The sequence below is a fragment of the Vicia villosa genome, linkage group LG4 (genome assembly GCF_029867415.1).
Source record: "Vicia villosa cultivar HV-30 ecotype Madison, WI linkage group LG4, Vvil1.0, whole genome shotgun sequence".
Lineage (NCBI taxonomy): Eukaryota > Viridiplantae > Streptophyta > Magnoliopsida > Fabales > Fabaceae > Vicia > Vicia villosa.
Window position 1 is genome coordinate 196,750,944 of NC_081183.1, and position 21,577 is coordinate 196,772,520.

At 35.4% G+C, this 21,577-nt stretch overlaps 1 protein-coding gene across 1 annotated transcript; it reads left to right on the forward strand.

Moving 5' to 3' along the window:
* Window positions 1-14,572: 14,572 nt before the first annotated feature.
* Window positions 14,573-19,435, forward strand: LOC131596694 (pentatricopeptide repeat-containing protein At2g15820, chloroplastic). Its single transcript, XM_058869423.1, has 3 exons — window positions 14,573-15,177; window positions 15,739-18,825; window positions 18,930-19,435. The coding sequence occupies exons 1-2, from the start codon at window positions 14,650-14,652 to the stop codon at window positions 17,578-17,580; spliced, it is 2,370 nt and encodes a 789-aa protein (XP_058725406.1). The 5' UTR covers window positions 14,573-14,649; the 3' UTR covers window positions 17,581-18,825; window positions 18,930-19,435.
* The last annotated feature ends 2,142 nt before the right edge of the window (window positions 19,436-21,577 follow it).

The window sequence follows — 21,577 nt, forward strand, 5'->3', positions numbered from 1 at the left end:
AACATCCAGTGGTTGACATTGTGTAGAGGGATACGTGACATGGTTCTACATAGTGTCACACTCTATCATGACACTGAATGCTTATGGATGTCCACCTAGGCCAACTCATGAGGAGATATTAGAGAGCCAGCAGGCCCAGGATGACCACGCCACCGATGTCTTGCTGATCTATTTGCAGATACAGATGATTGGGCAGGAGGCTTTGGACTTAGGTATCATTGAGAGAGGCGGACCTGAGGCGGTGGCCATCGTAGAAAGGATGGTTAGGGAGGCAGCGAATACGGTGGGATACAGGAGGCAGAGGAGGGGCCAGTGGTGAGGATTAGGAATACATGGTAGACTATGTTTTTTCATTCCATAACAATTTATGTATTTTTTTCAGAAGAATATATTGTGTATATTATCGTTTTTTATTTCTTATCATTTTTTCATTTGCGTTTCTATTATGGTTTTAATTTAATTATGTATCAAAACTTTGATGATAAAAAAACACCACTGTCCAGGGTTTCAGAGATACATATCTGAAACACATTTCTCACGCACTAAGGGTGCTTTCGAAAATGCATCTCCGAAACAACCTCTTTTGTGGTGCATTCGGAGATGCATCTCCGAAGGACATTTTGAGGTTTTCAGAAGTTTATTTCACCCCTACAAGATGTATGAATAAACTCCCTTAATTTTGGGCATTACTCATTGCACCTCATATTACTCACACATCTAGACAAAATTACGAAAATAATGTTAAGTTTTGGATTTTAAAATTCAAACTCACCTGAAAATTACAACATTTCCATAAAATACGCCAAAGCTAATCTTAAAAATAAATTCATATTTTAACACTCGGAATCTTCTTGTTAGTGTGTGAAAGTTACTAACCACAAGATGGAGCAAACATTTGACATTGTTCAAAGTAAGCATTCCTTCCATTTGGATTAAGCCATGAGATAAGCAAAGCAAGTAAACACACAAATAGATGAATCATCAAGAGTACGCAATGGAAGCGTGATGTAAATGCAGTTGATCAAAGATGAGTATTAAGATCATAGAGTCATAGAGAATTATAAGTCTTCAAGCAAAGATCAAAGTTTCTCAAGACAAAGGACAAGTCTTAAATTGAAGTTCAAAGGTCTAGATGAATCACAAAGTCTCAGATACGAACACTCCAAGCAAAGGAAAGCACTAAGTCCTAAGGTCCAAAATACTCCTCAAGCAAGGTATATTAACACAAATTCCTCAAGAAAAGTTTTGTTTTAGGGTTTATCCATTTTATAATGCTTCTGTTCTTTTTGAATTAAGAAAGCAAATGAAACAAAAAGAAAAAGCATAAAGTAAAAGGCAAAAAATAAAAAATGGCAAGAATGTAAAGGCATGATGTAAATGACATGAAATTAAATGACATCAATGTGAAAAGCATAAAAGTAAAGTTAGTAATTAGTACAATTAATATGTCAATGTTAGTATTAATGAGTAATCAACCGAGTCGGGACAATTTAGCACTATGTTAAGCAATCGTAAGTGGACTTATGTAGAAATCAAACATATATGAGATTGGTCAATAGCAATTTATGTATCATACATGTTAGAGGAATGATACAAAATCATCCTCCTAAAACAATGTAACACAATGATTAAAACAAAAGAAGAAGAAAATGGAGAAAGAGAAAGTATCAAACACACTTGTAATAAAGTAAGGGACCATCCATCATTAATTTTAATTATTCAAAATCATAATGTCGTGACTCGTGAGATAAACATATCATCAATCCAAAGTATAAAAAACGATCAAATGATCATTTAATTAATAAATTTGAAATGGTGAAAGTTCATGCAATCAAAGTATCATCTCTTGACCAATTGAGATTGATAATTCATCAATCAACCAAAATTATGATCCAAGTCAACAAAAGTCAAATAGAAAATATGAAAAAATGATTAAAATGATTTTTAAAGTGATTTAAAATGGAAAATTCAAAATAAATACTTAATCACCAAATAAATGACCCAAAAAAATTTAGAAATTCCAAAATACTCCAAGTAATTGGATCTTAGAAGATGGAGTGAAAAAATATTCAAAAATACATGAAAATTAATTGTTAAATGAATAAAAAGAAAATAAAGAGAAAATAATAAAAAAATATTTAAAATGATTTTTAAAATGCGATATATGTGATAGAAAATAATTTTTGTGATTTATGAAAAAAAATTGGAGTGAAAAATGTTAAGGGAGCTATTTAAAGTAAATCAGAAAACAAAAAGAAAATAAAAAGGTTAACGGCTAGGATGTGTGGCGCCCTTTGATTGACCAGAATTTGAATTTCCCACCATAGCGTGCATCCCTTTATCGTCTTCAACCTTGAAACGATTTCTGCAAATCCATGAACTATGAGTTTTAGCTCAAACAACACATGTTTGTGCTTACTCATGTCGTCATTTATGTCTTTATGCATTAGATCCATTGATTGGCTCTAAGCAGAGAGAATTTGCTAATGAACATGAAGAACCCTAGTTCGTCAAAGTAAAATTAAATGACAAATACAAACAATAAATTCCAGGTAAGCGGGGGCTTGCGATCAATGAATCAAGACAAAGAGTGTGGTAACTTGTTTGCTAAAAAATTTAACTCGTATCTACCTTTTCAGTTGAAGCTTCAAAGGTTAACAATGGTGAAATCAAGTTGAAAGTTGCAAAAAGTTACAAGCTTCAACAATGATTCAGTTAGCTTCAGATGATGCCGATGAGTTATTTTGGGCAAAGAATAGAAGTTAAAAGAGGTTAAAATGAAAATATGGTTTATGGTTTTTTGGAGCTTCCGTGAGTCAAAATGGAAGAGGTTTAGTGGCTCTCCAAGCTTACAAATGAAGTTAAAATAATCCTTTATTTATAGGAAATGAAATGAGGTCATGGTACGAGTGATATTGGATCTACAATGTGTGAACCAAGTTGTGATTTTCTCATTTGCAATTTGCGTGAGAGAGAGAGAGAGTGTGTGTGTGTGTGTGTGTGTGTGTGTGTGTGTAATGAGTGAAATGAGCATGAAGTCAAGTTGTTTTGCACTCCACTATACGCGTTTTGCAACAACAAACAAGTGTGGCACATGTGCAAGTGGTCCCAAAAGAAGATTTGGTAATTTTAAGTTTCAGGTCATATGCATGAAATGCAAAGTCCATGGCACCATGTTTGAGCTTAGGCCAAATGAGATTCCCTCGTGCATTTTGAAATGTTTTTTCGTGCCAAATAATCTTCTTATGATGAAGAATCAAATGAAAAAAGAACCAAGTCAAAAGGATGCTTGAGTTGAAAATGGTGTGGATGACAAGTTCAGGTCATGAGCTGAAATCTAGGTCGGGCAATCGGTTGACCAGGTCTTGGACTTACTTTTGTTCACAGATAACATATTGACTAATTTCAAAATTAATGGCCTTAGAGGCAAAATTGATGTTTGACCCTTGAATCAAAGTTGTAGAGGAGCTCAAAAGTGAAAAATGGCTCACAGTTGTAGAGGACCAAATGACATGCCATACTTGAATTTCGTTCAATCAAACATGCACCAACTTGTGATTTTTTCTATTTCTTTGCATCTAATGGCCCAATGATGAACACTTGAATATCAAATGAAGGAATCTTGATTGTCCCTTGAAGAAATATTCATAAATGCTTGAGAATTGGATGGAAATGGTATGGAAATAAACACATGAACTATACTTGAATCACCTTTGAAAACATGCACGCAACTTGAACTTTTCTTGATCAAATGATATTGAATGAAGCTTAACATGAATATGACCAAAGATTATAGGCCATGCCTTGAAATAAAAGCTCTTTTGGACCACTTGTTGATCAAACTTTGACTTTGTGGACCAAAACCCTAATTTAGAAACCAAGCTTGATATTTGATGTCTTCAAACATAAACCAATTAACTTTGAATCTACAATCATTCTTGAACCTTGAATGAGATCTTCTTAGACATTAAATACTCTTTTGATCCTTTGATTGCAAGTCCCTACCTTGTATAATAAGAAAAGGAAGCAACATATATTTTTGTATTTTGAATAAGGTTAGCAAAGTTAAAATGTAAGAAATCATAGATGCAGTAAGAAACACAAAGGGTGTTTGGTGATCTCCTCTAAGAGCCAAACCAAAGGGTTAAAGGTTAAGAGGGTGACATATTTGCGATTTTTGAGTTAGATGCAAATGAATGGTAGGTGGGATCTTAAGGGTACAAATTAGGGTATAAGAGGATGAAGCAAGGTGGCAACTAAAACTAGGGTTAAGAGGAGAACTCTGGAATAAATATGATTTTAGTTTTTTGTGTGACTATTAGAGTATGTTTGGTAAGACCTAAAAAAGAGCTTTTAGCTTTTAGCTTTTAGCTTTTTCAGCTCACATTAATGAAAAAGCTCTGTTTGGTAATGCTATTTTAGCTTTTAGCTTGTAGCTTTTTTACCAGCTTTTAGCTTTTTTATCAAAAGCTATTTGAAGTAGCTTTTGAGCTTGTAGCTTTTAGCTTGTGACTTTTTTTTTTCATTTATACCCTTATTATTTTAATAAAATATTATTATCCTTATTAATTAAAATGATCATTTATGTCATTTTGTATCTATCAGCTAATGAAACAGCTAATTTACCAAACACTCATGTTAGCTTATCAGCTATCAGTCACAGCTAAAAGCTATCAGCTACCAGCTATCAGCTACCAGTTACTAGCTATCAGCTACCAGCTATCAGCTACCAGCTAGTTTTACCAAACAGAGCCTTAGTATTTGGTTAGGTTAGTGTTAGTGTATGTTGGGGCGTTGAGTTTGGATTTCTACTACTCGACTTGATATAGTTGAGTTAAATCTAAGTGTCACTAACATAGAACTGGTCAGGGTCGGTTTTCACTAAGCTCAAAACACTCACCCGAACCTGGCCACACACACCCCTTTGAAATCGTTTTCATTACCCGCCCAACCCGTAAACCCGAATTAAACCAACCTAAAAATTAAATCCTAAACCGATTCAATCAGTTATTTTTGGGTGGTTGATTCTTGTCCACCCGTAATAGTAACTCATCTCACTCAATCAATTATTTTCGGGTGGTTGATTATTGTCCACCCGTAATAGTAACTCATTTCACTCAATCAATTATTTTCGGGTGGTTGATTCTTGTCCACCCGTAATAGTAACTCATTTCACTCAATCAATTATTTTCGGGTGGTTGATTCTTGTCCACCCGTAATAATAACTCATTTCACTGAGTATCATATGTTAGAACAAGAATTGTTCTGATCAATAATCTTTGTTTTGATAATAACAATGTATATGAATTTTGCTCAAGATAATGTGGTACTCTAATCCTATGCAATTTCCTTTTCAGGAAATATATAAAGAGTATGCACAAATCAGCGCTAAGAAGCTTTGACTCAGAAGGTTCAGTATGCAACTTCAGCACATGGTCTGGCAAGACATCAGAAGATGGTCAAGCAGAATCAGAACATGGTCTATTAGAAGCATCAGAAGAACTTGAGTTCAGAAGCAGAAGCACTGAAGTCATGGAATCACGCTCAGAAGCATATCAAGATCAGAAGATCAGAAGATGCTCTGCACCAAGCTGTTTGTACTCTGATGATATTCAACGTAGTATTTACAAAGAACAAATCAGAATCAAGTACTAGATGGCAAGCTACGCTGACTGACAAAAGGAACGTTAGAAGCTATTAACTGCAACGTCAGTAGTCACAGCAAACGCAAGGCTCGAGGTAGTTGACAAAAGAGTGAAACATTAAATGCAATGCTGTACGGAATACGCAAAGCATTAAATGCTCCCAACGGTCATCTTCTCAAAACGCCTATAAATATGAAGTTCTGATGAGAAGCAAGGTTACGAATTTTGGACGCACTTTGAACGAATTCTGAACTATCTCTGATACTATCTTGCTGTTCACTTCAAAAGCTATCAAACTTCATCTTCAACCTCACTACATTGCTGTTGTAATACTTTAGTGAGTCTAAGCTTAAATCTGTAAGAGAAATATCACAGTTTGTGATTATCGCTTTTAAGAAGCAATTGTAATACTCTTAGAATTTGTTTACATTAAATTGTAAAGGACTAGAGTGATCGGGTTGTGATCAGTATACTCTAGAGAAGTCTTAGAAGGTCTCTAAGCAGTTGTTCCTAGAGTGATCAAGTTGTGATCAGAAGACTCTAGAAGACTTAGAAGTTGTCTAAGTGGAAAACCATTGTAATCTCGTGTGATTAGTGGATTAAATCCTCGGTTAAGGTAAATCACCTTGTATAGGGTGGACTGGAGTAGTTTAGTTAACAACGAACCAGGATAAAAATACTTGTGCAAATTATTTTTATCTTACGAGTTTTTGAAACTACACTTATTCAAACCCCCCCTTTCTAAGTGTTTTTCTATCCTTCAATTGGCATCAGAGCGCCGGTTCTAAGGTGCAAGCACTTAACCGTGTTTAGAAAAGATTCAGGAAGAGAAAAACGCTTCAGTAAAAGATGGCTGGTGAAATTCCAACAAATACATCTGCATCTACATCTGGCTCTGCTGAGCAATACAATGGTAACAATGGTTATACTAGACCACCAGTATTTGATGGTGAAAACTTTGAATACTGGAAAGATAAACTGGAAAGTTTCTTTCTTGGTCTAGACGGTGAATTATAGGATCTTCTGATGGATGGTTACAAACATCCAGTGAAAGCCAGTGGCGTAAGGCTTACAAGGCAAGAAATGGATGATGATCAGAAGAAGCTTTTCAAGAATCATCATAAATGTAGGACTGTTTTGCTGAATGCTATCTCTCATGCTGAGTATGAGAAGATATCTAACAGGGAAACTGCCCATGATATATATGAGTCATTGAAAATGACCCATGAGGGAAATGCTCAAGTCAAGGAGACTAAAGCTCTTGCTCTAATCCAAAAATATGAAGCCTTCAAGATGGAGGATGATGAAGATATTGAGAAGATGTTCTCAAGATTTCAAACTCTAACTGCTGGATTGAGAGTTCTGTATAAAGGCTACACCAAGGCTGATCATGTAAAGAAGATCATCAGAAGCTTGCCCAGAAGATGGGGCCCAATGGTGACTGCATTCAAGATTGCGAAGAATCTGAATGAAGTTTCTTTGGAAGAGCTGATCAGTGCCCTGAGGAGTCATGAGATTGAACTTGACGCAAATGAACCTCAGAAGAAAGGTAAGTCTATTGCATTAAAATCTAATTTTAAAAAATGCACTAACGCTTTTCAGGCTGAAGAAGAAGATTCTGAAGAATCAGAATCAGAAGAAGAAGAAGAAGATGAACTGTCCATGATTTCCAGAAGAGTCAATCAACTCTGGAAAAGCAAGCAAAGGAGGTTCAGGAGCTTCAAAAGCTCAAAGAAGCCTGAAAGAGGAGAATCTTCTGGAGGCAGAAGAAATGACAAGAAAAAGGTCGTGTGCTATGAATGCAATGAGCCAGGACACTTCAAAAGTGAGTGCCCAAAACTTCAGAAGGAAAATCCCAAGAAGAAATTTCATAAGAAGAAAGGTCTTATGGCAACATGGGATGATTCAGAATCAGAATCAGACTCTGAAGATGAGCAGGCAAATCTGGCACTAATGGCCACAATGGATGACGGATCAGAATCTACATCAGAATCAGATTCTGAAGAGGTATTTTCTGAACTATCTAGAGAAAAGTTAGTTTCCAGTCTAACAGAACTTCTGGAACTCAAGTCTCAGATTAGTATCAAATACAAGAAGCTGAAAAAGCTATTTGAATTTGAAACTAAGAAGCTTGAAGTGGAGAATTCTGAACTGAAGGAAAAAGTTTTAAATTTATCCGAAAATACTGGATCTCCTTCTGTCTTTGAAAAATCTACTCCAAGTCTAAACAATATTCTGAAAGAATATGACTTAAGTTTCAGAAAGTTTTTATCTAGAAGTATTGGCAGAAGTCAACTTGCTTCTATGATATATGCTGTGTCAGGAAACAAAAGAGCTGGCATTGGTTATGAGGATGAAATCCCATACAAGCTTGAATCTGTGGATGATATGAAAATATCATACAAGCCTCTGTATAACCAATTTAAATTTGGCCACTCCCATGATATTAGGCACACATCACATGCTCAAAGCTTTCACATAACACACACCAAGAAGCATGTGACAAAACCTAAGAAATATCATGGAACTCAGAATATAAACTATCATTCTGTTCCTCCTATTTCATATAATGCTAAACCCAAGTTCAATCAGAACTTGAGGAAAACTAACAAGAAAGGACCCAAGAAGATGTGGGTACCTAAGGAAAAGATTATTCCTATTGCAGATATCCTTGGCTGCAAAGAAGGAAAAGCACAATATGTCATGGTACCTGGACTCTGGATGCTCGCGACACATGACAGGAAGAAGGTCTATGTTCTAAGACCTGATGCTTAAATCTGCTGGAGAAGTGAAGTTTGGAGGAGATCAGAAGGGCAAAATTATTGGCTCAGGAACTATAAAGTCTGGTAACTCTCCTTCTATTTCTAATGTTCTTCTAGTAGATGGATTAGCTCATAACTTATTGTCCATAAGTCAAATAAGTGACAATGGTTATGACATAATCTTTAATCAAAAGTCTTGCAAGGCTGTAAGTCAGAAGGATGGCTCAATCCTATTTACAGGCAAGAGAAAGAACAACATTTATAAGACAGATCTTCAGGATCTTAAGAATCAGAAGGTGACTTGTCTTATGTCTGTTTCTGAAGAGCAATGGGTCTGGCACAGAAGATTAGGACATGCTAGTTTGAGAAAGATTTCTCAGATTAACAAACTAAATCTTGTCAGAGGACTCCCTAATCTGAAATACAAATCAGATGCTCTTTGTGAAGCATGTCAGAAGGGCAAGTTCTCCAAACCTGCATTCAAGTCTAAGAATGTTGTCTCTTCCTCAAGGCCGTTAGAACTTTTGCACATTGATCTGTTTGACCCAGTCAAAACAACATCTGTCAAAGGGAAGAAATATGGATTAGTCATCGTTGATGATTATAGCCGCTGGACATGGGTAAAGTTCTTGAAACACAAGGATGAGTCTCATTCAGTGTTCTTTGAATTCTGCACTCAGACCCAAACTGAGAAGGAGTGTAAAATCATAAAGGTCAAAAGTGATCATGGTGGTGAATTTGAGAACAAATTCTTTGAGGAGTTCTTCAAAGAAAATGGTATTGCCCATGATTTCTCTTGTCCTAGAACTCCACAACAAAATGGAGTTGTAGAACGAAAGAATAGAACTCTACAAGAAATGGCCAGAACCATGATCAACGAAACCAATATGGCTAAGCACTTCTGGGTAGAAGCAATAAACACTGCATGTTATATTCAGAATAGAATCTCTATAAGACCTATTCTAAATAAGACTCCTTATGAATTGTGGAAGAACAGAAAGCCCAACATTTCATATTTTCATCCTTTTGGACGTGTTTGTTTTATTCTGAACACTAAAGATCATCTTGGTAAGTTTGATTCTAAGGCACAAAAGTGTTTCCTTCTTGGATATTCTGAACGCTCTAAAGGCTACAGAGTATACAATACTGAAACATTAGTTGTAGAAGAATCAATCAATATCAGGTTTGATGATAAGCTTGGTCTTGAAAAGTCAAAGCAGTTTGAAAATTTTGCAGATATTGATATTGATATCTCAGAAGTTGAAGAACCAAGAAGAAAAGTTTCAGAAGCTGAAAACTAAAGCAGCAAAGAATCAGAAGATCAAGTTGCTGCATCCTTGGAAAATCTGAGAATTTCTGAAGAACCAACTATCAGAAGATCATCTAGACTCACATCTGCTCACTCAGAAGATGTCATTATTGGAAAGAAAGATGATCCTATCAGAACAAGAGCATTCCTCAAGAACAATGCTGAATGTCAATTAGGTCTGGTTTCTCTGATCGAGCCAACTTCTGTTGATCAAGCTCTAGAAGATACAGATTGGATAATTGCCATGCAAGAAGAGTTAAATCAGTTTACAAGGAATGATGTTTGGGATCTTGTTCCAAGACCTAAAGGATTCAATATTATAGGAACAAAATGGGTTTTCAGAAACAAGCTGAGTGAGAAAGGTGAAGTGGTAAGAAACAAAGCCAGACTGGTGGCTCAGGGTTATAGTCAGCAAGAAGGGATTGACTATACAGAAACCTTTGCACCAGTGGCCAGGTTAGAATCTATTCGTCTATTAATTTCTTTTGCCACTCAACACAACATCACTCTTTATCAGATGGATGTTAAGAGTGCCTTCTTAAATGGTTACATAGATGAAGAAGTTTATGTCTATCAACCTCCTGGTTTTGAAGACTCCATGTCTCCAAACCATGTTTTTAAATTAAAGAAATCATTATACGGATTGAAACAAGCTCCTAGAGCTTGGTATGAACGTTTGAGTTCTTTCCTTTTGGAAAATGGTTTCGCTAGAGGAAAAGTGGACACTACTCTCTTCTATAAAACATTTAAAAAGGATATTTTAATTTGTCAAATATATGTTGATGATATTATCTTTGGAACATCTAATGCTACACTTGGAAAGGAGTTTGCTGAGTCTATGCAGGCTGAGTTTGAGATGAGCATGATGGGTGAACTCAAGTATTTCCTTGGGATTCAAATCAATCAAACATCAGAAGGAACGTATGTTCATCAAACCAAGTATGTGAAAGAACTTCTGAAGAAGTTTAATCTTTCTGACTGCAAATAAGCCAAAACTCCTATGCATCCAACATGCATACTAGGTAAGGATGAGGTAAGTAAGAAGGTAGATCAGAAGTTGTACAGAGGTATGATTGGATCTCTTCTATATTTAACTGCTTTTAGACCTGACATTCTGTTCAGTGTTTGTTTGTGTGCTAGATTCCAATCAGATCCTAGAGAATCTCACTTAACTACTGTTAAGAGAATTCTAAGGTATTTGAAAGGTACTACTAATGTTGGTTTAGTCTACAGATTATCTGAAGAATACAACTTAGTAGGATTCTGTGATGCTGACTATGCTGGAGATAGAATTGAAAGGAAGAGTACTTCTGGAAGTTGTCAATTTCTTGGAAGTCACCTAATCTCCTGGTACAGCAAGAAGCAAGCAACCATTGCTCTTTCAACAACAGAAGCAGAATATGTTGCTGCTGTTGGTTGTAGCACACAAATGCTTTGGATGAAAAGTCAGTTAGAAGATTATCAAATATTTGAGAATAACATTCCTATCTTCTGTGATAATACTTCTGCTATATGTTTATCTAAGAATCCTATCTTACATTCAAAAGCTAAACACATTGAGATTAAACATCATTTCATAAGGGACTATGTTCAGAAGGGTGTTTTATCTTTAAACTTTGTGGATACAGACCATCAGTGGGCTGATATCTTTACAAAACCCCTGGCTGAAGATAGGTTTAAGTTCATTCTGAAAAATATCAGTATGGATTTATGCCCAGAATGAGAAGATGAGAAAATCTTATGTATGGTTATCTTCTGAAATGAGATTGGATTAATGTTTTATAAGAAGTTCTGATCTTAAATCAATTAGAAGTAGTGACTCGTTTATTACTAACGTTTCATTGTCTAAAGTTGATTCAGAATATATTTTAAAGTAAATACACCTGTATCTAGCTTTCCAGATGGTAACACGTGTCTACCCTATTTGGACAAGCATGCGTGCAGTTGAGGGTGCCTTTCCTAGGTAACTGTTCTATCACTTCATTTGTCATAGTTTCTCTCTCCTCTTGTCACGTAACATTAAATGCCATTCATCATTTCCTTTACTTTCTTTTTCGTTTTATATCTTGTCAAACGTTTCCCTTCCCTAGAACGTTTCCTTCCCCAAATATCGGGGATCGCTGACTTTGATTTCAAGACAGATCTCTCAAGATTCCAAGAAGTCTCAAGTCAGATCTCTTTTGTGATGCTGTTATCAACATTTATCCAAAGGAAAAAGACTTTCTTGAGATACTGGATGAAGTTAAGGATCATGTTCTTGACTTTTATGTTAAGAGAAAGCCCCGTTTGCGACATTAGCTCTCTTTCTGTGAACTGTCTCTCACTTCCTCCTTGAATTCATGCATCTCTCCTACAGTGGAGGTTCTAGTCTGGACAGGCTTATGACTAGGCTAGGGTTGTAGTCCTTGTGTCCTTGTAGTTTTCTTTGCTTATTGCACTTGTGTATTCAGCATACATCTTTTGTAATTCTGTTGGTTTAATCAATGAAAAGCTTTTTCTGCATAACTCTTGTACTTCTGCTTATTTTATCAATGACTATTTGTTTCTCTTTCCATTTGTCCTGTGGTTACATCTGAATCTTTTACATTCTTTTTGATGTTATGACAAAAAGGGGGAGAAATAGTGATAAATGATTTGATTTATATTAGCAGTTGCTGGGAAGAAAGCCCCCACATTACTAACAGAACCACATTACTAACAGAAGCTGCAAGCTTCATGAGGAATCGCAAATTTTGTAAAAGGAATATGCTCATGGAAACTGAAGCAAGCTGAGTGCTATGAAGCTTCAGAATCAGAAGCAGGAAGAAAGAAGTGTGATGATATTCTGATAGAATATGCATTAACTTATTTTCTGTCCTTAACATGTTCTGATAATCCTATATCTTATCATATATAATCTGATGCATTGTGTATGTTCTGATATATATATATATATATATATATATATATATATATATATATATATATATATATGTGATAAGTTATGATTTATTCATGCTACAACTTTTGTTGTGGAGTTTGTTCTGTAACATTTCAGAATGTAGAAGATGCTCTGATGATGCTCAAGTACATTCAACAATGTTCTGATACAATCTAGCATGGATTAATTCAAGAAGAAATTCAAGCTCTGAAGCTGTCCGCTGGAAGCAAGAATCAGAAGCTGTGAATGTTCCGAGGATCAAAGAAATTCAAGTTCTGAAGCTTTCCGATGGAAGCAGGAATTAAAAGCTGTGAATGTTCTGAGGATCTAAAGAAATTCAATGCTCTGAAGCTGTCCTATGGAAGCAGAAATCAGAAGCAGTGAATGTTCTGAAGTTCAAGCATATGTGATTGTCTCTATTGAAATACTCAGGGAAGTTTTTTATTTATAAATATTCTTCTAGTATTAATTTCAGAGGGAGATTATTCATCTTAGGGGGAGATTGTTAATCTCAGGGGGAGACACATTCACATTATGTTTATATGCTTATGCTATAACTGTGTAATTGTCTTTTGCCGTCTGTTATTTTGATTGCAAATTCATATCATTTATATATGTTTTTGTCATCATCAAAAAGGGGGAGATTGTTAGAACAAGAATTGTTCTGATCAATAATCTTAGTTTTGATAATAACAATGTATATGAATTTTGCTCAAGATAATGTGGTACTCTAATCCTATGCAATTTCCTTTTCAGGAAATATATAAAGAGTATGCACAAATCAGCGCTAAGAAGCTTTTCAGCACATGGTCTGGCAAGACATCAGAAGATGGTCAAGCAGAATCAGAACATGGTCTATTAGAAGCATCAGAAGAACTTGAGTTCAGAAGCAGAAGCACTGAAGTCATGGAATCACGCTCAGAAGCATATCAAGATCAGAAGATCAGAAAATGCTCTGCACCAAGCTGTTTGTACTCTGATGATATTCAACGTAGTATTTACAAAGAACAAATCAGAATCAAGTACTAGATGGCAAGCTACGCTGACTGACAAAAGGAACGTTAGAAGCTATTAACTGCAACGTCAGTAGTCACAGCAAACGCAAGGCTCGAGGTAGTTGACAAAAGAGTGAAACATTAAATGCAATGCTGTACGGAATACGCAAAACATTAAATGCTCCCAACGGTCATCTTCTCAAAACGCCTATAAATATGAAGTTCTGATGAGAAGCAAGGTTACGAATTTTGGACGCACTTTGAACGAATTCTGAACTATCTCTGATACTATCTTGCTGTTCACTTCAAAAGCTATCAAACTTCATCTTCAACCTCACTACATTATTGTTGTAATACTTTAGTGAGTCTAAGCTTAAATCTGTAAGAGAAATATCACAGTTTGTGATTATCGCTTTTAAGAAGCAATTGTAATACTCTTAGAATTTGTTTACATTAAATTGTAAAGGACTAGAGTGATCGGGTTGTGATCAGTATACTCTAGAGAAGTCTTAGAAGGTCTCTAAGCAGTTGTTCCTAGAGTGATCAAGTTGTGATCAGAAGACTCTAGAAGACTTAGAAGTTGTCTAAGTGGAAAACCATTGTAATCTCGTGTGATTAGTGGATTAAATCCTCAGTTGAGGTAAATCACCTTGTATAGGGTGGACTGGAGTAGTTTAGTTAACAACGAACCAGGATAAAAATACTTGTGCAAATTATTTTTATCTTACGAGTTTTTGAAACTACACTTATTCAAATCCCCCTTTTCTAAGTGTTTTTCTATCCTTCATCATATACTATCCTCCGTTCATTTTAAAATATCTGCACATAATTGTAACTTTTTAAAAAGATTACATTATTTGTGTGGAGATAGTTAAATAATAAAAGTGGTGCAAATAATAAATATGAGGTTAGTCAAGGTTTTATGGGCTGAAACAAGAAAACCCAATCCTCGTCTCTTCTCTAGGCTCTAGCTTAGCTACAATGGAAGAACTTGACAACCAAGACGTAGAAACGGAACATGGTGGTTAGAGTCACAGGTTTTGAACTTTTTCTTCCTCCTCTTCCATTTTCACCTTCACTCACTACATTTTCCCTCAACTCTTCCCTAAACCCTAACTCCCATTCCTTCTCTCCCTCTTCAATGCGTTCTACATTCACACTATTTCGCAACATCACTCTCTCCACTTTCCACCAACCCCGCACGCTCCCTTCCCAGCTCCTTCCCCGCCGTTTTCCGCGCCTCTGCGTTGGCGCCGAGCAGTGGGCACTCCATGAAGAACTTCCGGAGCACGAAATTTTCCGTTTTGCGGCGGAGACTGGTGAGAAGCGGCTGCCGCGTCCGGAGGTGGAGGTGAAGGAGTTGAGTGAAGTGCCAGAGCTGTGGCGGAGGTCGAGAGTTGCTTGGCTGTGCAAGGAGCTGCCAGCGCATAAGGCGGGAACTCTGATTAGGATTTTGAATGCGCAGAGGAAGTGGATGAGGCAGGAAGATGCCACATATGTTATTATGCATTTCTTGCGGATTCGCGAGAACGAAACTGCGTTTAGGGTCAGTATCTTCTCCTTTCAGTTTCATTTATTTACATTTTGGTAACTGTTTTACACTGTTTTTGCTTGTGGGAATTGATTAGAACTATAGTCTTCAATTCAGTTTGTTTGAGAGAGAGTTTAAATATGAATGGTAGATATTCATGAAATTAGCATTTTAGCATAATCTTGCTTTGGAATTCAAGTGTGAGTGGTTAATCTCATATCCACCAGAAGTAAATGTAGGCTTTTAGGTTAGAATGTGCTATTGAGGTCTCTTATGGGTCTTAGACGATTAGGCCATTGCCGCTCTGAGTGCTCCCTGGACTACCCAACATCTTGTTTAAAGCTCTTAATTCTTTATGCTACAGAGCTTAGAAAGGAAATATAGTTTCAGGGAAAGGTTTTAGACTTTAGTTACTAATATCAGTTGATTATTAAACTGTATGCATGTACTTATGGAGAATTATGTGTCAAGGCTGCAATTATTTATTTGTTTGATTACTTAGGTTGAACATCATAGAAAATATCACTGTAAGCTGTAATTTGTTCTCAAATTTGATTATTTTTATCTTGCCTAAAGGTATACAAATGGATGATGCAACGGAGTTGGTACCGATTTGACTTTGCTCTTTCTACCAGGCTAGCTGATTACATGGGTAAAGAGAGGAAATTTTCTAAGTGCCGTGAGGTATTTGATGATATTATCAATCAAGGCCGGGTTCCCTGTGAATCAACATTCCATATATTGGTTGTGTCTTACCTTAGTTCTTCTGTTCAAGGCTGTTTGGATGAAGCATGTGGTATTTTCCACCGAATGATTCAGTTGGGTGGATACCAGCCATGCCTTAGCTTGCATAATTCCCTCTTTAAAGCTCTTGTTGGCAAACCAGGGAACTTTTCAAAGCAGTACCTTAAGCAAGCTGAGTTTATATATCACCGTTTGGTTTCAACTGGACTGGATGTACATAAAGATATTTATGGTGGCTTAATTTGGCTGCATAGCTATCAGGATTCCATAGACAAAGAGAGAATAGAAGCATTGAGGGAAGAGATGCGACGCGCTGGAATTGGTGAGAGAGTAGAGGTGCTGGTGTCAATCTTGAGGGCTTGTGCAAGGGAGGGGGAGGTGGAGGAAGCAGAGAAAACTTGGTCCAAACTTCTGCTGTTTGAAAGCAACCCCCCATCACAGGCTTTTGTGTACAAAATGGAAGTCTACTCTAAGGTTGGCATGCCTATGAAGTCCTTGGAGGTATTTAGGGAAATGCAGTTGAAACTAGGTAAGACAAGTGTGGCAGCATATAATAAAATAATAGAAATACTGTGCAAAGCACAAGAATCCGAATTTGCAGAATCAATCATGACAGAATTTGTCAATAGTGGTCTTAAGCCCCTTACACCATCATATGTTTATTTATTAAACATGTACTTCAACTTGGAATCACATGATAAATTGGAAGAGGCGTTCTCTCAATGCCTTGAGAAATGTCGTCCTAATAGTGCCATATACAGTATATATTTGGATTCTTTGGTGAAGGTTGGTAAACTTAACAAGGCTGAGGATATCTTTAGGCAAATGTTTCGTGATGCGAGTATTGGTGTCAATGCCCGATCATGTAACATCATCTTACATGGATACCTATATTCGGGAAATAACTTAAAGGCGGAGAAGATCTATGACTTAATGTGCCAAAAAAAGTATGAAATTGATGCCCCATTAATTGAAAAGCTTGATTATATCCTGAGTTTGAGAAGGAGAATTGTTAAAAAGCCAATGAGCCTGAAGCTAAACAAAGAACAGAGAGAAATGCTGATCGGAATGCTTTTAGGTGGCTTGCAGATTGACTCTGATGATAAAAGGAAGAACCACATTATTGGCTTCAATTTTGATGGCAATTCTGTGAGCCATTATGCCTTGAAAAATCATATACATATCCAATTTTATGAGTGGCTACATCCTACTTTTAAGACAAGTGATGACAGTGAGAACATACCAGATAAATTTTGCACCATTGCAAGCTCTCATTTTGGCTTTTACGCTGATCAGTTTTGGTCAGGAGGTCAACCTACAATTCCAAAACTTGTTCATAGGTGGTTGTCACCGTGTGTTCTTGCATACTGGTATATGTATGGGGGCCGTAGAAACTCATCGGGGGATATTTTGCTGAAGATTAAGGGAAGTCGTGAGGGTGTGGAAAACATTGTCAAAAAGTTTAAAGCCATGTCCATTGACTGTAAAGTCAAGGGAAAGGGAAAGGTATTCTGGATTGGTATTCTGGGAAGCAATACGACATGGTTCTGGAAATTGGTTGAGCCATATATTGTAGAAGATGCAAGAGATTTCACTAAGTCAGGTGTGAATATGATGGGGCGGGATTTAACGGAAACTCAAGACATTAACTTCAATAGAGAATCAGAGGAATGAGAAAGGGTGATACGACATTGACGACCATGGTTGGACTTTGGAAAAGCTTTTCTTAGTAGTATGCCAGACTAGGTTAGTTTTTACTCTGGTGGCTAGAAGCTGAAAACATGCCTGACTTTTGTACTTCATGTTTTTTTTTTGGGCTGAAGTAACTGCCATGGTTGCAAAAATATAAGCCTTGAATATTTTGATCACTATCCTTTGAAGTATCTACATGTATATGTTTTTGAGAAGACTACTTGTATATGTTTACATACTTATTTATGTCCATTTTATAAATGGATTCTTTATTGATTATGCTCATCTATCTATTACTCAATTAGAACACTAAACCCTTCAGAGACACATCACAAGCTCTGGTGCTTCTGTTTCTCCCGCACAACTGATGCGAATCTTGGGAAGTACACACCATTCTAGATTATGTTATATTTCTTTCTGTTATTCTTTGTCAGGCGAGTTCTGCTGATCTTCTCTGCTCTCCTTGTTGTATTTACTTTGGTTATTTTTCATGTGTTAGATTTTGTCTTTCGAGTGATATTCATAATATTATTATGACGTCATTTCATCTATGTAGCTGACCCTACCTAGTGGGATAAGACAGACTTGGTCTGGTTGTTGTTACTGTGGTCTTCATAATCTTCTTTGAGTTTCATAAGGCATGAATTGTTGACAGAGAACAACGTGGGTTGCAGTTAATTTAATTATTATATCTGACTGTTTTCTAAAAACAATTGCTGTTGGTTTGTCTCATAGTTGTCAAGAGATTTTTGGTGAGTTTATCTTTTTGTTTTTCTTAAGTTTTTGTTTGCTTTTTATCTGTTTGATGATTCTCCTGCATCTATGAGCAAAGTCATTGACTGTGTAAATAATCAGAATGTGTAGATTCTCTTTCAGTAGCACTGCATTGAGAAGTCTGTAGAGAGGGAAACATTCTTTTGTTGGTTTTTGTTGAGTTTTATTTTGCCAACAAGTTGTGTTGGGCTTTATTTCTGATTATTTTTTTCCTATTAAAGTACTATATCTAAATGATATGTCAAATTCAGTTTTCATGAAGTTAATTTGGTTGGACATACAATTCCTATGATAGTCTATCACATAATTCTCATTCTTAATAAATTGTTTAAAAATTGAACTAACATGTGGGGGGAAATTGCTACATGGAAGAAGAAAATATGGTCAAGCTTTTTCTGCAGGTTCCAACTACTTTTAGGAATTTCACTCTGTTTGTGCCATCCAATTCCAACGGTACACTACTCTGTCCTTTTCTTTACGCCAACTAAACTCTTTCCTTTAGTTTTTGTCTACTTCTCTTCCTTTTTATTCTTAAAGATATTTGCTTTAAAATTTAGGGACTCTTCCTGGTGGTTTTGAAGCAGTTTTGGCAGTGTTGGAGTAATGATGGAGCTTCCTGTAGATTAGATAAGAATGTGATAAGGACAAGAGGAAATGATTCAAACAAAGTTCAAGAACTCAGATGATATTAGTGAAATTGTATTCAAGTGCTTGCAAGTATTTTTTTTTTCCGTTTTGCAAACTTATGAAATTCTGCTCTATTAGGTTCACAGATTGATTGCCTTAATGCTTACCAAATTAGTGCCTATTATGTGTCAAATGGCAATTATGATATCACAGCACTTATATAAATGTCAGGAGAAAGTTAGTAAACTGGCAAGTTTTTCCTTCTTCTAATTGTTTTTGTTAACATTATTTCTGTAATACATGCGCTATGGTATGGTATACGTTGTATCAGATCAGACTGATACCGTATGCGGAATACTTTACACTTACTCTCTTTGTGAGAATATTCCGTGGGTGTGTGAGCATCAAATCAAGCAAATTTGGGTAAAAGGTAGCTTCTCTTTTCCGTTTTTTTAATAATGATAAATGTTTTGGGCGAAGAGATGCTTAAACTCACATATTAAAATCGTGGCAGTGAATGCAGTTTGGTTGCGGGTGTTGTGATTATGATTATTGTGATGCATATTGCGGTTCTTAAAGTGTGAATTTTAATTGAGAGATGCTTGAAATAGACCGTTGAGAGAACGTTAAAGTTAAAATTGTTCATTAATAAAAAAATTATGATTTGAAATTAAGAAAATTTAATGTTTGGTAGAAGAGGACATACAATTCCATACATACGTCGATCATTGTGAGATGTGTCCCTTGGACGACATTGCCATCTATTTTGGATGGTTTACTTGTGGTTCATGTGTGACATATCCTCATCTGCCTAAGCGTGACATGCGACAATTCAAATTTTTATATGGTGTTTTTCCACCACTTAAGGTGAAATTAGTAATCTTCCTAAATTTATTACATTGCTATAGTTTTAAAATCTAGTGGATGTTAATAATTAGTTAATATAAACGGTCATTAAAGTTTGTTTATTGGTGAAAACTATGGATCTGAGAGCACTTTTCTTTAAGTTTGAAGTTGGAATTCTATTTGACAAGTGCAAATAATTTATGTGTTGATTAAAAAGATAAGTTTGAATTTTAATTAAAATAATTTATAATTATATTTTACTTTGTTTATCCTAACAATTAAGACTATTACATGATTGATATCATTTGAAAAAAAAGAAAAAGAAAAAACAAATATGAGCATCTCAGAATTCAACTCATATTTATCAAAGTGATCACTCACATTAATTAGAAGTTATGATATGATAAAGAATAAATACTTGTCAATCCACTAAGACCACTTTCTTCAAGTCAACGCAGCTAAAAAATTTAGAGATGTGTCTTCTAGTATACAGTTCCCAAATCTCCAATCCCAATCCCACTTGAAGAGATTCTTCATAAACCCTGTATACTATGGTTGTACGCATTGAAAAATCCTCGTCATAGCAAGCAACAATTGATGGATCAAAATGGCCTGATGACTAGTAATAGTGGATGTAGCATTTGGCATAGAAAAAGTTTAAGGGTAAAGCATCTTCTTATTTTATTGGTTTTCAAGGAATTACCAAACGAATGGAAAATAAACTAAACGAATTACCAGTTGCGTTCATTAGTGTGGCAACTTGCAAAATGAATAGATGTTCAATAAAAGATAACGCAAGTGTAACCGAGAAGAAAGTATATGTCTAGGTCAACATGTACTTTGTGTTTTTATTTTAAAAATCGGATATCTTCTCTATGAAAGTGCAAAGATTAATTCTGGATAGATTTGTAATAGATGGTAAAAGAAATTCAAAAAAAATTAACACTGCATGCTTAAGACCGAATATATATTTTATGCTTAGCGGTAATGTCTCTTCTATCTATTATTTTTGTATAGACTAAAATTTTAGGTTTGTGTTCAACTATCTGTTTCGCTCTATTTATTAATTAGCATAATATAATATTAACATGAATTTTTATAGTTTTTATGTTTTAATTAGCATAATATAATATTAACATGAATTCGTGTTCAATTAAGTTTGTTTTGTTATATTTTATATAGGTTCTTTTAGGATCAACTTGAACAGGACCACTTATAGTAATATAGTATTCATATAAAAAAAATTGATCATTTTTTATATCAAATTTAAAAGATAAATTAATATAAATATTTTAAAATAAGCAAATTTTTATACTACTATCTCTAACTGTAAGATTTTAGTAAATCACAAAATTTTAAAATAAATTAGTTGAAATATTCAATTTGTTAACTATTTATATAATTCTACTAATTTATTTTTTAAAATATGAAGTGGTGATTTTAAAAAATAATTTATTTATTTATTTTTAATTATATTACATCCTTTTATATTAATGGGTCATCAAGGGACAAGACCTTAAGCTTCAAAACTGATAGGGAGGAACCTCAAGGTCTAAATAAATGACAGATTGTGAAGATCTGAGAGGAGGAAAACCACTACCGTGACATAGAGGACACCCTATAGTCCGTTTGGACTGGACCCCAGAAATTCATTTCATCTATGCCTTGGACATAAAATTTATCTTCTAAATTCTTAACAAACTCTCCCATCATGGAAGCCTCCTCCTCCGTG